The sequence below is a fragment of the Peromyscus maniculatus genome, chromosome 4 (assembly GCF_049852395.1).
Source record: "Peromyscus maniculatus bairdii isolate BWxNUB_F1_BW_parent chromosome 4, HU_Pman_BW_mat_3.1, whole genome shotgun sequence".
Taxonomy (NCBI): domain Eukaryota; kingdom Metazoa; phylum Chordata; class Mammalia; order Rodentia; family Cricetidae; genus Peromyscus; species Peromyscus maniculatus.
In genome coordinates, this window is record NC_134855.1 from 77,833,201 (window position 1) to 77,850,604 (window position 17,404).

Consider the following 17,404-nt stretch of genomic DNA (forward strand, 5'->3'; position numbering starts at 1 on the left):
CAGATGCCTAATCATTATGATCTAGACTGCCCGACGGCTCCAATCCCTTGCACATTCAGTGTTTTTGGCTGTCATGAGAAGGTAAGTTTTCTTTGAATTCTGGAATATGAATTTCAAAAAAATATACTCAGGTCTATAACTGAAAAAATAGCAACAAATTTAAATTTAAGTTTTTAGAAAACACTTATATATAAACACTGTTTATAAAGTGTAAATTATTATGAATATTAATACTATTACACACATAATAATGGCTTAAGTATTTCAGTAGGAGCCAGGCGGTGGTGGCACACGCCTTAATCTCAGTACTTGGGAGGCAGAGGCAGGCAGATCTCTGTGAGTTCGAGGCCAGCCTGGGCTACAGAGTGAGTTTCAGGAAAGGCGCAAAGCTACACAGAGAAACCCTGTCTCAAAAAAAAAAAAAGGTATTTCAGTAGACATGACTAAACATATTTAGACTAAATCTTTGTCTTTTTTAGTTTGTATGATGCACATGTGCACATTTGCACATCAGTGTGTGTGTGGAGGGGGTGCCTGTGTTCTGTGGCATGCATATGGAGGTCAAAGCACAGTTTATTATAGGAGTTCTCTCCTTCGACCATGTGGATCTCGGGGGGCAGGCACCATGTGGCAGGCACCGCTGCCGTCTTACCAGCCTGTGGACTGGATCTTGGGGGGGGGGGGGGCAGACACGACAATAATGTCCAGGGCGGCTCTGGAAGAGGGCTTCGTGGTTCCTAGCACCTGCCTATATCAGGTGGCTCACAGTGGCCTGGAACTCCAGCCCCAGGGAATCCTACACCTCTGGCCTCTGTAGCACGTGAATTCACATGCATCCCCAAACACAGACACACTTACATATATGTAATTTAAAATAAAAATAAAATTTTACCAAAAAATATCCAAGAAGACAAGAGAAAGTGAGTGAGTATGGTGACTTATTTTTATGTTATTCAATCCAGCAACAACATGGAAGATCTGAAGTAGATTAAGGAAAGGCGGTATCTGAGCTTTTCACTAACGACACCCAAAATGAGGGCAGCCTGAGTAATGAGAGTGAGTGGAGAGAGATCTAGGCGCTCCAGACGCAGTTAGCAGGGAAGGCCTAATAGTAACAAAGTAGATACGATGGACGGAGAAGAGAGGGCATCCAAAACGACTGGGTTTCTGGCCCTAGTCACTGGGTTGGAAGGAGAGACTTCAGCAAAAAGAGTGAACACAGCTGTCACAGCTGGAAGCTTAGAAAGGAAGACAAGGTGTTCTCATGGTATTGAGTCTACCCAGCTCTGGCACATTCAAGTGGAGATGGCCCGTGTGTCGCTTAGAACACTGATTAGAAGAGTAAGAGAGGGATGAAGCGGGATTGCCATGCTACAGAATTTGTGTTACTAGAAAGAGGAGTAAGCGAGGAAAGAAAGCTGAACGAACAGTATTCAAAACAAGGACATCTGGTAAAGAGGAAAGTCCTGCCCTCGTCTCCCAGGCTAGTGTTAGGAGGCGGTCACAGTGGGAAGTGTCGGACAGCTTGCTGTGTGTCTTGGCCTCATTCTCTCTGGGGTATGCAATTACATATTTGCTTCCCTGCTCTACTTTATAAATACTTATAATAAACATACTTCACAGTTCAGAAAGTAGAATGGGGAGGGCTGGAGAGATGGCTCAGGGGTTAAGAGCACTGACTGCTCTTCCAGAGGTCATGAGTTCAACTCCCAGCAACCACATGTAATGAGATCACAACCATCTGTAATGAGATCTGGTACCATCTTCTGGCCTGCAAGAACACATGCAGACAGAATATTGTATATATAATAAATATAAATAAACCTTTAAAAAAATAAATAAAATAAAAAATAATTTAAAAAAAAGAAAGTAGAATGGTAACTCATATACTTAAATGTTATGAGGAAGTTCTGTATTGTGTGCATAGAGAAAAAATTTGAAGCATATCAAAATATTAAGACAGATAATAGGTAGCCTATTTCCTTTTTAATCACCTGTATTTTCTATTTTTCTGTGATATACATTATAATTATCATAGACCGTTTAGGATTTTTGATGGTCTTAGAATACTATGGAGGTGGTAGTTTATAATAAGTCAGCATCATCAGTGGGAGTTGAGGACTTGACAGGCGGTCTTGGGTAGCCTTAAAGGGGAGAAAATGATACCAGCTAAAGGAAGCATGATCTGTAGAAAGCTTTGCCTATTTTTCTAATGCAAAGAGTTTATTAGCTGTATTCTGATGAGAGACACAGTAGAGGAAGGAGAATGTGGAAAGAGACGTGGGTGTTTGTTGTCTTTGAGTCAACAAAGAACCATGGGTGTAGATGCTACTTTGACAGAAGAGATTTATCAGAGTAACAGCTGAGAATGTTCATCAGTTAGCTCCAGTAAAATAAACGGATTACTTCATTGGATCAGGTGACAACACAGAGAAGTGATAAAAGTTTGAGAGAAATTGTGATGCTACTCTTCAAACCTCTTGTGTGCCTGGCCAGGTCCTTTTCCTTGTCCTCAGTGAGTGCTCCCAACTTGTGGCTTGTGCTTCGTTTCAGATGCAGAGAAATCACTTAGCGAGACACCTGCAAGAGAATACCCAGTTGCACATGAGACTGTTGGCCCAGGCTGTTCATAATGTAAACCTTACTTTGCGTTCATGTGATGCTTACGCTCCATCCCGGGGATGTTGTCCAGAGGACCCAAATTATGAAGAAACTATCAAACAGTTGGAAAGTCGCCTAGTAAAGCAGGACCATCAAATCCGGGAACTGACTGCCAAAATGGAAACTCAGAGCACAAATGTAAGCGAGCTCAAGCGAACCATTCGAACCCTTGAGGACAAAGTTGCTGAAATGGAAGCACAGCAGTGTAATGGGATTTACATTTGGAAGATTAGCAACTTTGGGATGCACTTGAAATCCCAAGAAGAGGAGAAACCTGTCGTCATTCACAGCCCTGGATTCTACACAGGCAGACCTGGGTACAAGCTGTGCATGCGCCTGCACCTTCAGTTACCAACGGCTCAGCGCTGTGCAAACTATATATCCCTGTTTGTCCACACAATGCAAGGAGAGTATGACAGCCATCTCCCCTGGCCCTTCCAAGGTACAATTCGCCTTACAATTCTTGATCAGTCTGAAGCAGTAATAAGGCAAAACCACGAAGAGGTCATGGATGCTAAGCCAGAGCTGCTTGCCTTCCAGCGTCCCACAATCCCACGGAACCCCAAAGGTTTTGGCTACGTAACATTTATGCACCTGGAAGCTTTAAGACAGGGAACCTTCGTTAAGGATGATACATTATTAGTACGCTGTGAAGTCTCTACCCGCTTTGATATGGGCGGCCTTCGGAAGGAGGGCTTCCAGCCACGAAGTACTGATGCAGGCGTGTAGCATCCATTTACTTGTGTTAAAAAAAACTACAAACCACACAGAAAACCAGTGCCTTCCTTGCCTGGTCCCAATAAACAATATTCAAACAAGCAGTGGGAGAGGTATGACACCAGGCAGCAAACGTCATCAGTGAGGTCTTTCTACTTGTTACTGTTACAGATATCTGAGGTAGTTTTCATGGGAATCCACATGTCCTCTGTGTCTTCAGAAACTTAGCATTTGAAGGACCTGTGGCACATCTGTTTGTTAATTACTGTACCTCTTCATTGTACTTCCATGGGCTTTTTCCATGTACTTCACTGTCAAAAAAAAAGGTCGGAGTTAGTGTCCTGAAGCTCAGTTGTTTAATAATCCTAGGTGCCTTAGAAACTTAGGCTTTTTTTAGGACACCTGTGGACTGTATTAAACGTGAGAATCACTACTGCCTTGTGCTGACGCCAGGGAGAAAGTTGCTGCTCTGGTGCCGAGTTCTCATTTTAGTTGACGCCTGTGAATTTCAGAAGCTTTGAAGCATGATCCCTGGAAAGCCCAAGTTCTCATGTGCTCCCTTCCCCGTTGTTCATTAAGGGTCCGGGACTGCTTTAACCCTTACCTGTTTAGTGTGAACACATTGTCTCCTGAGCACCAAGTGTTTCTTTCCTGCTTTCGTATTTGGAGGCTCCAGGCTGCAGCTTCTCCCGTTTGTAATGCTGTGGTAACGTGGTCGCCAGCTGTCGAGTGTTAGTGTCGTGTAAGCCGTCTGTCTGTTCAGTGCAGCGCAGTTTCCATGTCTGCATGCATGTCTTCTGTTGCTCGAAAACACAAAATCACCAGCATAAACATTAAAAGTGATCCAGCTCATCGGCCATTAGATGGCATCTTATGGATGACTACAGAACTCTTACAGCCAGGAACCTTGTCAGCCCTCTTGACTACCTTTTGATTTAGCTTAGTTAATTGAAATCAATTTGATTTCCTCAAGGGGCTGGAGAGAGAGTTCAGTTGTTAAGAGCTGGCTGCTCTTCCAGAGGACTCTGGTTCAATTCCCAGCACCCTCATGGCAACTCACCACTGTCTATAACTCCAGTTCCAAGGGATCGGACAACCTTATACAGACATGCATGCAGGCAAAACACGAAGGCACATAAAATATAAATAAATAAAATTGATTTCCTCAAAACAGAATTTGTTAAAACTTGAGAAGCTGTAGGTACTTGAGAGATGACTAAACCAAGGTTGGCCCTCATAGTAGTTGTATGGACACTCAGCCTGAGTGAGTGGTGTCCAGCTCAATGCCGGTTCTGAGCCTATTCTGTAGAATGTACTGGTGTGGCTAGATGTTCCTAACGTGGGGAGGCAATTGTTATGCTGTTATATATTTGTTAATGGCCTGTGCATATAAAATACTGTGGAATCTAGTTCTCAGGGAGTCCTACAACTAATTAGAGCATTTATAAGGAACCTAAGGAGATGTCTACTGCTGTTTACACGAGATTGTTTAAGTTTTCTGGTAATAAGAAAAGGCACTGCTATCTCTGGCCACATCAGAGCCTCTGGGCAGCGGTAGATCTGCCCTGCTTTCCAGAGGACGCTCAGAGACCCTGGTGGAGGAGAAGAGTCTGTTTTTCCGTTGTAGCCTACCCCCGCAAGTGTCACTTCAACCTCTCCATTTCTCTCTTTGCTTCCATTCTATCCGTAAAGGTGAGGGAAAGACCGTGTCCCCACCTTCCCACAAGCTCCTCGTGGTCACCAGTTCCTGGTGGCCTGCGTCCTTGGCTGTGCCTTTAGCCCTAACCTCTTGCAGCACCTCCTGCCTAGGGAAACCCGCATTGCCCCGTTCCTGCAGTTTGCCACTGAATAAATGTGGGGGTTCTTGAAAAAGCAAGCCGTAGTTACTTCTGTATTTATTTTGAAAATGTACTCAACTATTTGAGGGCCTATTTTCTGTATGTCTTTTTATTTTTTTAATATTCCATAGTCAGCATTTTTATCAGAAAGTTAAATGTCACCACAAACTATCAGCTGCTCTTCCCCTCTCCATTTTAAAAAAGGAAGTGATATTTAAAAGCTTCCTGGTCAAATTTCTATTTAAAAATGTCTGTATTAGGTAGTAAGAACAGTCATTTCCTGCCTTGGTTTGGCCTTTTTTTTTTTTTTTTAACTCCAGCATCTGAAATTTTTTGTTCAACTTTTCCCAGCATGATGATGTTCCTGCCTGTAAAGCAAGTTGGACTGGATGTTTCTAGTGTATGTGTTGAGAAGTTCAATGCCAAGCCACCAGACAGTGACAATCCTGGCTTTACCAGTGGAAGAGCGCTGTGGCTGTCCCCACTGCTGACGCGAATGCTCTGACGTCCAGCTGAAGTGCATCTTAACGTAGTTTAAAAACTTCCCGCGTGTGGTGTTTGGAATAAGCCAACCAGTTACTTTATGAGACTCAGTCGCCATGAGTGCAAAGTGAAAATAATCAAGCTGACTTTCAAAGACAACTCAGAATCAGCTTCTAACCTAGAAAGCTGGCTTCTTTATACACACTTCTTAGTTGTCTCTCATTTCTCCAGCTGGTCTATAAGCATCTGACCTGTGTCTACAGTGTGGTGGCCATGGTTTCTTAACAATCTAGAGCATTGCTGTTTTTAAAATGTTTTCTTCCAAAAATGTCCAACTTTTACTTGAGAGTTTTCTCCAAGTCAAATATTTTCCTATTAGAAATCAGGCCAGTTGGTGATTATAACTTGGTGATTGGTTTCTGTCTGACTGTGACCATTTCTGGCTGTTCAGCTTTCGTTCAGAGACTGAAGAAGAGGTGGAAAGGATGAAGTAGAAAGCAAGAGTGCTTTTTTCACCCTAATAAAATCACCTGACAGGTGTTACTTTTTATGACCGGCATAAAGTTGAACTTTACCAGTATGGAGAAAAGTAAGACTAACTTGTGAATTATGTGTGCAATTAGACTGTGTTCTCCTTACAGAGAAGTTGCTTGCTACTGCTTTATCTAGAATTTCCTTAATCTCTTGTGTCCAGAAAATGTTTTAATTACTAGAGAGGTGGTTCTAACTTAAGACTTTGAAGTCGTTTTTTTTCCCCTGTTATTAATCCACTTCTTTTCTGACATGCCTCAAATTCTCTTCATTGTCTTAACATAAAATGCCATTACTTTTGTTTGTTTGTTTGTTTTGTGGGGTGTTTGGTGATTACTTTCCCAGATGCCCTAAGCGGGTGACTAGAACACAGTCAGTAGTCATTTGATTGTTGTTGAAATACTCTCTAAATGTCAGCATTCTCAGGACAGCTCTCACTTGTTTCATAGTTGGTGTGATTGTCTGTGAAATGGATTGGTGCTTCCCAATTCCCAGAATCCAGAAAAATGAACCAAAATGTGATCAACCTGAACAACTTAACACTCAGTTACAAGCCTTGAGGTCATTTGAATGAAATTAACCTAGGTATTTCTCTGAATGTCACCTGTGTCCTGTGTGCTCAACCCCCACCCAAAAAATTCAGGTTAATAAAAAAAATGACACAGAAAAACAGTTCTAGTTGAAAACGTTGTGGAGTGTGGAGAGGTGCTCCTTAGCAGAACCAGTGTCTCCTTAGCAGAACCCAGCCCTACCTGACAGAGAAGGGAAAGGGTGGCCTGCTGGACACTTGTCACTTAGAATGTAGCACAGTCTGTCTTCTGGAACCTCAGTTCTCTTCTGTGCAGGAACCAGGGAGGGCTGAAGTCCTGTTCTGGTCACTGCTCATCCCCTGTTAACATGCTGTACATGGGCCTGCGCAGTCAGTGGTAACACTGAAAGCCAGGGTGGAAGGCCGCTGGTTTCTGGGTAGCCTGCTTGTCATGTCAGTTAGTTGGGAAAGTGAATGTCCTGCCTTCTGCTTTCTACCCAGCACTTTATCATAGCAGTCCTCCAAGATGGAGGACCGGGGAAAGCCTAGTGCACATCTCACACCCAGCACCGCCTGAACGTCCTTTGGGTTGGCTCTGTTATGTGGAGTCACCTTTAATGCCGCTCTGTGTTCTCTTTAAGACTGTTCAGTCCTGAAATCATTACACAGCTTGGAGTTGTCTCAGATTTTCCTTGGAAACTTGTGATATTTTATTATGATTCTTTAGAATTCATTATTGTAATTCTTTATTGTAAATTGTAGCCTTTGCTTTGTGCCAACTTAAAATTTGTGTAAAAGTTACATTCAACTTTAATCTTATTTGTCTACAAGAGTATTTTTCATAAATGATTTATTTGGAAGTTCCTGGTTATGCAGCATATTCTAATGTTATTTTCTTACTTGAGTTAATTCCATGAGTAAGAGTATAATTTGGGGCACATTTTGCTAATAGATATGATTTCAGGATTATGTTCCCTGGGAACTAAAGTGATTTAGCACGGATACTATATTTAGAGTCAGGAGATAGATTGTTGCAGGGTCTCTGTGACCTCTGTGGCTAGCAGAATGATGGTTCTTGGGAGGGAGGAAGACAGTTCAGTTCAGCACAAGTATTAAAGTTGTTGTTAGTGCAGACTTCATGCGTCTGACCCCAAGTGGTTTATCTGGGGCATATGTAAGCACAGCACAGCTTGGTGAAAACTTTTCTGCTGGTAATTAATTCAGTCCTGTGTATACAATAAAACATACGTAAATCTCTTTGAGGAACAAAGTAACCAAAATAAATATCTGATTTAACCATATCAAAACTTTACAAAGTGCACATGACACCTTCCATAATGGGTTCTGTAGACTGGCCAGAAAAACAAGCTTTTGATAAGGGTCTGGAGGAGGGTCAGGTGTGGTCTGCCACACAGATCGCACAAAGGTCACCAAACTGGAACACTTGTCTGTTCCCAGCCTCTGATGGATAACAACAGGTTATGCATTCCTTCTCTTGAAGAAATAGCCCTGTGTCCTAACATTCCACGTTCCCCTAGTGTTTATCCATGAGCACAAGGACCTCCATGCCTCCTACATATTTGACTTCTGCTGACCACATATGTTCAGCTTTATTTGTGACAGACTATCTACCTGTAAAGTCGGAACTAGAATTTGAAATTTAGATATTATGGAGTGGGGAACATTAATGCCTAGGTCTATTTTTGAAGGTATTTTGTAGACTTAGGGAGGCCACTTATAATTTTATAACTGAAAAACTAAAGAGAAATCTGACTTTAAAAATCAAAATGCAATGGTCAGATGGTCCCAAGCCTACTGTGCTCAGAGTTCTGCTGTGGACTTGGTAAGGGTTCTTTCTAATGCTTTGGACTCCGAGAATATGCGCTGTATGAGGGGGGAGGGTAAAGATGAGGTGTGGGTTGTAATATTAGGTTTCAATTGAGCAGGTTTGTTTAGGAACAGATGGAAATCATTGTCCAGATTCAGTGCCCCACACCAGCCACAGTGCCATGTGATGCTATGTAAGGCAAGCCCTTCGTGGCCCCTACCAACTGCCTAGCCTCACATGGTCTCCCTCAAGCCAATGTAGCTGATTGCAGGATTGATGCAGAGCGAAGGTCTGAGGTTACCATGCTAAGAAGGCTCACTGCACTCCATCTAATAGATAAGTATGACATCTTTCCAAACCCAGATCACAAATGTCCACTCACACTCCTCTTGCAAGTCCGACTTTCATTTGTGCCTTAGCTGTAAAGATATGACCAAAACAACATGCCTTGAATTTTTTTGAACATAAGTGTAGATTGACATACCTCCTCCCCTTCTTTCCTTATCAGCCTGTACAGTATACTATTGCATAGTATCATTACAAATGAGTATCCAAATATTGCAATGGTTTTAATAAAATAACAAGATTGATTTGCTTTAGTGTTACTCTGTTTAGGGTATTGGGCGTCACTATGACAAGAAGAAAACAAATACCAGGCACTAGTTTCTATTTGAAATTTTTAAAAAATCACAAATACCTTGACCCTTCGGAAACAATAATGAGGATTCACTGTAGTCCCTAATTTCGGCAATCAATGATTTCTGGCCTAAAGCTTCAAGTCTGTTTGAAATACAAGCCCAGAGACAAAGTTTTCTTCACTGTGGGCTCAGTGAAAAACATGTGACTACATGAATTGATTTCCGACAAAAACTCCCTTCTCCCCATTTCCACGCCTGTGGATTCGCTCTGCCCTCCCCCTCCTTAGCAATCTCCCCTAATGTTTTGTTTCTGTGCATGGCTGTTTTGCCGGCATGTATGCCTGCACACCATGTGTGTGCCAGGTGCCCTGGGAGGCCAGAAGAGGGCATTGGATCCCCTGGGACTGGGGCTACAGATGGTTGTGAGCTCTTAACTGAGTACTCTTAAGTAAGCCATCTCTCAGTTAAGGGGTATTTATGTGTTTCTTTGTCTTTAAAATAAAGCTGCTCCCATTATAGGGCTAGTAAAAGATTTTGTAGCCTTTTTATCTAAAATTGACTCAGCAACCCTGAGGACAATATGAAGCTGGTAAGACATGTGAGTGCTTTAGAAGATGCCACATTAATTTTAAATTCCAAACATGAAACACTGTTAAGCCTAGAAAAACCTATTTGTTAATTTAGCATTCCCTTCTATTTTTGGTAAGCTGTTCACTCTATGACTGTTTTCATGTTTTTACTTAATTTTTGTTTGTACATGTTCATGTCAGGGGGATATGCATGCATATAAAGTGCACATTGGGATACACATGCACATATGTCCATGTTGAGGTTACATCTGCAACATGTGTGCATATGGAGTCCAGAGGTCAATCACTATTGGGGTGTCTTCCTTGATGGCTCTCCCCCTTATTTTGTGAGGCAGGGTCTCTCACTGAACCTGGAGCTCACCGATTTGGCTAGACAGGCCAGTGCGCTCTAGGGATCCATCCACTTTTCTTGGTCTCCATCCCCTACAGTGCTGGAGTTACAGCTCCATGCCTGGCTTTCTTACATGGGGGTTGGGGATTGAACTTGGGTCCTGAAGCCTTTTACCAGCTGAGCCAACTCCTCAACCTGTGTCCACATTTTATTGCGCTTTATATTAGGACCAGCATGAGTAAGAGTACTTCACATTGTGACAACCTTACAAAAATAATCCTTTGGTTTTGAGCGTCCTGCCTCTGAAATGCCTGAGGCAGCCAAATGGAGAAAGACGGTTTGCTGTGGCTCGTGCTTTGGGGTGATTTGGTCCATGGCTGACCCTGTTGCTTTGGGCTTCTGGCACACTAGGCCTCAGAGTGCACATTCCCGATATGCCTAACTCCCTCCAACAGGCCCCGCCTCTTACAAGTTCCACTGTCTCAGAATGCTGCCCCGGGCTGAAGCACATGGCCTTCAGGGGACATTTCAGATCCAAATTATAGCAGTTGAGTTGGAGATTTTTACATTTTAATATGAAACTATGTGCTGTAGGATAATGCTTTTGTTCACTGGTTTAATAAAACACTGATTGGCCAGTAGCCAGGCAGGAAATATAGGTGGGGTAAGCAGACAAGGAGAATTCTGGGAAGAGGAAAGCTGAGTCAGGAGTAGCCAGCCAGACACAGAGGAGGCAAGATGACAAGGCAGAACTGAGAAAAGGTAGCAAGCCACATGACTAAACATAAATAAGAATTATGGGTTAATTTAAGTGTCAGAGCTAGTCAGTAATAAGCCTGAGCTAATGGCTGAGCAGTTATAATTAATATAAGCCTCTGTGTGCTTACTTGGGGAACATGAGTGGGAAAGACTTGTCCCGACTGCCGGCCAGGCAGGACCTGAGAAATTTCCAGCTACAACTATGTCTGATCACAGACTTCATACTCCAAAAAGCTAAATAAAACCACACTAAAAGGCAGATTTCAAAATCCTGAAAAGGATAATTTTAAAAAAGTAATTATGATACGGCTCATACCAACACCAAATGAGCATGTGCTAATTTTGTGAAATCTAGCTCTTTTTGGCTTTCAGCTAACCACAAGGCAGAGTTGTACCTAAGTCTCAGAACTGCAGAACCCTGAAACTGTGTGCTAGACTGAACAATGCTGAGTTCACTCTAGCAGTTCTCCCCACTCTAGCTCTTTCCTGTGCTAAAAGCTCCATGAAATGTGTGGATTGTAAGTAGAGCAGGGCCCAGTGGTGTGGGCCTACAAGTAGGTGGAGCACAGGTTCAAAGCCTGCCAGTGAGCTGGTAAGCCTGACATCCCAAGACATGGCACGACTAGAACTGGTGTCTGTAAGTTGTCCCCTGACCGCCACACATGCATGCACTCATACAGAGTACACACAATTTTAAAATACATTTTCAGTGAGGCCTAGGATGGTAGCCTATGGGTAGAACACTTTCCTGACAGTTATGAAGCCTGAGATTCAGTTCCCAGAACTGAAGAAAAGAAAGCTTTGAGGTACCACTTCAGTCTATTATCATACTATTTGGTCAGTTAACAGAACTCCAGACTAGCAGACTGCCTGACAAGACTACAGAGCAAACCCAATGTAAGAACAACATCGGAGATGCTGAAGAGATGATCCCAACTCTTAAGAGCACTGCTGGCTGCTCTTCCAGAGGCCTCAAGTTCAATTCCTAGCACCCGTATGACCGCTAACAACCATCTGTAACTCTGGTTCCAGGGGATCTGATGTCCTCTTCCAGCTTCCATGGGCAATGCACAGACATAGATGCAAGCGAAACACCCATACAAATAAAATAAATAAATAAATCACTTTTGAAAGAAAGGAAGGAAGGAAGGAAGGAAGGAAGGAAGGAAGGAAGGAAGGAAGGAAGGAAGGAAGGAAGGAAGGAAGGAAGGAAGGAAAACACTGTAGCAGTAGGTGGCAGCAGAACTCTACTCCTGAAGAATACAGCCTTCAAAAAAAAGTGTGAAATAGGATTAAGTTGGGGCCTCTGTGTCTTTAAAGGCTCCATAAATTTTCCTGAGATTGTACATAAGAAGTTGTGCTAGACTCATTTTTCTGGGAAGCAAGTCCTTCATTTTTGCTCTACACCCAGTGAAAGCCATGAGGCATTTTCAGCAAATGTTGGAAAGCCTTGTTCCATTTATATACACCAGCTGGTTGCCAAATAGCTTCAGGTTAGAAGCACTTGGGAAGTTATTAGATCTTACCATACACAGCCAGTTTGGACAGTCAATGAAGAGCTACATTTCGGCAGTTTCGTATGGTACAAGCTATACATACAGACTCGTGGTTGTCCCCAGCCTCCTTTCTATTACAGTTGTTGGTGGATTCACATTTAAGATCAACTGCCTCATCCAAGTCTGTGTTTAGGAAAATGGACTTATCAGGCTCCAGTCCATCCCCAAGACTGAACAATGAGGACCAATGTGACATTAGAATCCCTAGCCATCCAGTCCCCTGGGCAGCTTTCTCAAGGTATCTGATCAAAGAACCTCCCCCACGTGCTGACGGAAGTGCCCGTTAAGGGCTGAGGGCATAGCTCAGTGGTGAAGTGCTAGCCTAGCCTGCACAAGGCTCTTGGTTCAGTCACCAACATTTTATTATTATTATTATTATTTTTTATTTTACAACACCATTCAGTTCCACATAATAGCCACAGATTCCCCTGCTCTCCCCCTCCCGCCCCCCAGTCACCAACATTTTAAATAAATAAATAAATAAGAAGAGGAGGAGAGAGGAGGAAGTGAGGGGGTAGAGCAGAAGAAAGGAGGTGGGAAGAAGCTGCCTCCACCTACGCCAAACCTGTAGCAAACCTGCATAGACTCCAAGGGGGTGGGCAAAGGAGTCTTTTTATTCTAAGGATGCTCCCCGACATCTGCGGCCAGAATAAGCGATTACCGGTACCAGGAGAAGGGCTGAGCAGAGGTGCATCAGCATCAGATGGGACCATTAAAATCGTGACGGACCCCAGTGTAGAAACTGGAGCATGTCAAAGTTTGCACTCTGTTCATTAATGTGTGACTGAACCACCAGGCAAAACTAATTCAATGAGCCCTTGGGGAGAGAGCCTTATACAAGCCACCAGGAGAGGCATGCTCAAACAAATGAGAACAGCAGCGTGAGATTACCTGCTTACAGATGAAAATGGCAATGTTCCTCAGGGAGGAAAAAAAAAAGATACTATGGAATTTGACTCCCTAACCCCCCAAAAAGATACTGTAGAGTGTGATCCAAACTAACACACAGCTTCACAGTATCCTGACTCTAAAAAAGAAACTGGAGGATCAAACACAAGAAAATCCTAGAGACTCAAATAATCCTTAGGAAGGTCTGTTAAATATTGGAAGAAGGGGGTGTTTGAATTTTCCCTTATTTCCTAGTTTTAACTATTTTGTTTGTTTATTTGTTTGAGACAGGGCCTCTCTATGTAGCTCTGGCTGTCCTGGAACTCGCTGTGTAGACCAGGCTGGTCTCAAACTCAGAGATCCACTTGCCTCTGCCTCCAGAGTGCTAGGATTAAAGGCGTGTGCCACCCATGCCTGGCCCAATAACTTTTTTAAAGATTTATTTATTTATTATGTATATAGTGTGCTGCCTACATATATGCTTACAGGTCAGAAGAGGGCACCAGATCTCATTATGGATGGTTGTGAGCCACCATGTGGGTGCTGAGAATTGAACTCAGGACCTTTGGAAGAGCGGCCAGCGAGCCATCTCTCCAGCCTCTGGCCCAATATTTTTTTTAAGTGAATAAAGACAGCAGACTATGAAATGGACTCCACACCTCTGCGTGGGAATTCAGATTGCAGCGGTTATGTTCAAAACCAAAAACCATGACTTGGGGGAGGAGACACTGCTGGAGATCCCGAGTTTATGTCTGAACTCCTTGGATTTATGTGGGACACTCACTGCTGCCACTTCTTCCTGCCATTTTTTTTCTCTTTCTAGTTTAATGTATTTTAACAGCAAACTTACAGGAACAGCCCAGAAGACAGACAGCATTAAAAACATGTACTTGAATGTAGACAACTCAGAAAAGTATAGTGAATGGATGGAATCTACTGTGTGATAAAAATGCTACAAACCCCATTCAGTTGCCATCAGTAAGAAATTTACTTATTTTTTTAAAATCCAAATGCTGTCATGGTCCAGAAAATTTTAACAGGTTTATTTATAATTGTTATAAAGTTGTATTGTTGAAATGTGTTCACTGAAACATTTTGTTTTCATTGATGAGTTACATCTTGCATTTATATTAAAAAATTCACACACAGATGAAAATGGAAAAACAGCCAATACCTGATTTCTGTCCCCTGTTTTTCCACTCACAATCATATACTTAGGTACCTTTTGATCCCGTGGAAAAAATATCTAACATTCAGAACTACTGATAGCAGGAAGAAGAGGAAAAGAATTTTGGAAAATGAAATGTTTCCCCTCAAAGTGAACTCTTAAGCACATATGCAGCATGCCAGCTGGGTATCTTTTGGTACAATGGTTGGTTGCGTGTTTGGCATGGATAGCACACAGACCTTCAAAAAGGCCAACCAGATAGGCCTCACTTACCTCCTGCAAAGCAGCAATAGCTGCACTCTGGAAGCGCAGATCTGTTTTGAAGTCCTGAGCAATTTCTCACACCAGACACTGGAAGGGGAGCTTGCGAATCAGAAGTTCAGTGGATTTCTGATAATGTCTGATTTCCCAGAGTGCCTTAGTACCAGGCTTGTAACCATGAGGTTTCTTCACCCCTCCAGTAGAGGGCGCACTCTTGCGAGCGGCTTTAGTAGCCAGTTGTTTCCTGGGCGCTTTACCACCAGTGGATTTGCGGGCAGTCTGTTTTGTATGAGCCTTAGTATGGAAACCTCCTTACTTACCCGACTTCTCCTTCGCTGTAGCTCAGCCAGCGAGCGAGGCAGCGCTGGCGTTAGGGAGCGGCCCTGGCATTGGCCCCCACTGCAAACACCATTCTCTTCCTGCCATTTAACTAAGTGACTTCTATCTTTGCTTCAAAACTAGTCATGCTTAACAACTTCTCTTAGAAGTTTATCATAAAAGCTCACTAAGCTTTCAAATTCTGTTCTTTTGTTCTTAATTGGAAAATTCATACTTTGTTTAAACATCAGAAACATCCTCCGCTTTCTGTGACACAATATCCACTGGAATTAAACTATGGCCATCAAGAAACAGGACCTAAAAGGCTAGAAGTCCCAATTCAACATTCTCTCTCTGGGTGTATGTGTATGTGGTGGGGGGAGGGGTGTGGCAGTCATGTATGTACAGGAACATGTGTGTGGAGGCCAGAGAACATCCTCAGGGGCATTCCTCAGGCACCATCCACCTTGGTTTTGGGGACAGGGTCTCTTGGTAGCCAATTCATCAAGCAGGCTAGGCTGACAGGCCAGAGAGCGTCAGGGATTCTCCTGTCTCAGCCTGCCCAGAGCTAAGATTGCAAGTGTATGTCACCAGGCTGCCACTGAGCATATGGATGAAGCCCTGACCCTCTGGTGCTGTTTTGTAACTTTGTTTTGACTCCGGAGGGGAGGGAGGTGTTGGAAATGAAATCTCCCCTTGGAATAAATACTGAAGTTGAGCCGTTCTGTGTTTCAGTTCCTTCTTATTTCAAGTAAGGTTAAGATGTAGCGATGTCTTTTGTCAAGCGGGATTTCCAGCATCCACTTTGTTTCTTCTTCTGTTGCTGCTGTTTTCCTCTCTTTAAAAACAAGACTATATCTTTTTCTTGTTATTAAATTATCTCACAAAGTTTTATTTCAGTGTCAAAAGTTGAACTCCGGGCCTCATGCATGTCAAGCCTGTACTCTACCACTGGCCTATGCTCCCAACTTCCTAAAGGAACTGTAAAGTGAGTTAATAAACTCACTTCACAGGACAAATGTATCATTCATCCCTTTATTTATAATAGCATCTCATTTACTGATTCCTTAAATTTTGAAACCAAGTAATTAGTTTGACTTAAGTAATTACATTGAAGTATGTTTTATATATCATAAAATTCTCCAATGTCCGGGTGTCTCTAATCAAAACATCATTCACAAGCGTAAAAAGTGGGGGGTGGGAAACCCAGCCCAAACATCCAAACTGGATGAAAGGTCAAAACGTTATGCATACAATGGAATTGTCTTCAGCCTTAAAAATGAAAGACAAATTTAAAAATCTGCTGTATGGAGGGATTTTAGAGACATGCTAAGTGAATTGAGCCCATGACCAAGGACAAGCGCCGCAGAGCCCCGCTGACAGGAATGACGTAGAATCACTACAAGTACCATGATGCCTGGCAGTTAGGAGGAGCCGTCGGAGTCAGTGCGGCATGGGTGGGGAGTTTCAGCTGGGAAGATGGCAATGCTCTGGAACGTTCTGGAGGTGGATGGTGGCAATAGTTGTACGACAACGTGATTTGCCTAATGCCACAAAACTGTAGGTTTAAAACTGGCCAAAATGGAGCCAGGCATGATGACATGTGTCTGCCATCCCAGCACCCAGAAGACTGAGGCCGGAGGATGGTGTGTGAGGCCAGCTTGAGCCGCTCAGGGAGCCCAAGTCAGCCCGGCAGCTGCGTAGTGTGCGTCCCACATACATATACATGACGAGAGAGAGGGAGAGAGAGAGAGAGAGAGAGAGAGAGAGAGAGAGAGAGAGAGAGAGAGAGAGAGAGAGAGAGAGAGAGAGAGAAGTACTTTTTCATTTCTCTTGGCTAGAAATCTAGCAATTTTTACATTTTGGCCAACAGTGGACAAAGGTTCCCATTTGCTTACATCCTTGCCAACTCTTGCTACTGTCTGTCTTATTTGCTGTACCCAGCTGTTCTAGGAGGTGTGAAGTGGTATCTGTGGTTTAAAATTAACATTTCACCCAGGCCCAGTAAAGTCAGTCTTCATGTCACGAGAGCCTGTCAACCATTTACACGTTTTCTTCGGTGGACTTCTTGTTCGCAACTTTTGCTTTTTCCCCATTGAATTTACCGTCTTGTTTCTAAGAATTCTTTGTGTGTCTTGCTGCAAGTCCTTAACAAATACCTATTTTGCAAGTATTCCCCCCTAGTCTGTTGTCTTGGTGGTGTGTTTTGAACTGTCAATTTTCTTTTATTTTAGTGAAGGCTAATGATGTGTTTCTTTACAGACTGGAGGAGCTTTTTGCTTAGCTCATTGTTTCAACTGTCTTCTCC

At 43.0% G+C, this 17,404-nt stretch overlaps 1 protein-coding gene across 2 annotated transcripts in view; it reads left to right on the plus strand.

Annotated features, from left to right (window-relative positions):
* Positions 1-9,177, plus strand: part of Traf6 (TNF receptor associated factor 6) — a 26,264-nt gene extending 17,087 nt beyond the window's left edge. For both annotated transcript variants that reach the window (XM_076570138.1, XM_006983927.4), the window contains 2 exons: positions 4-81; positions 2,554-9,177. In XM_076570138.1, the coding sequence (XP_076426253.1) occupies positions 4-81; positions 2,554-3,390 (915 nt within the window). In that variant the 3' untranslated portion in view covers positions 3,391-9,177. The remainder of the gene's footprint in view (positions 1-3; positions 82-2,553) is intronic.
* Positions 9,178-17,404: the final 8,227 nt, after the last annotated feature.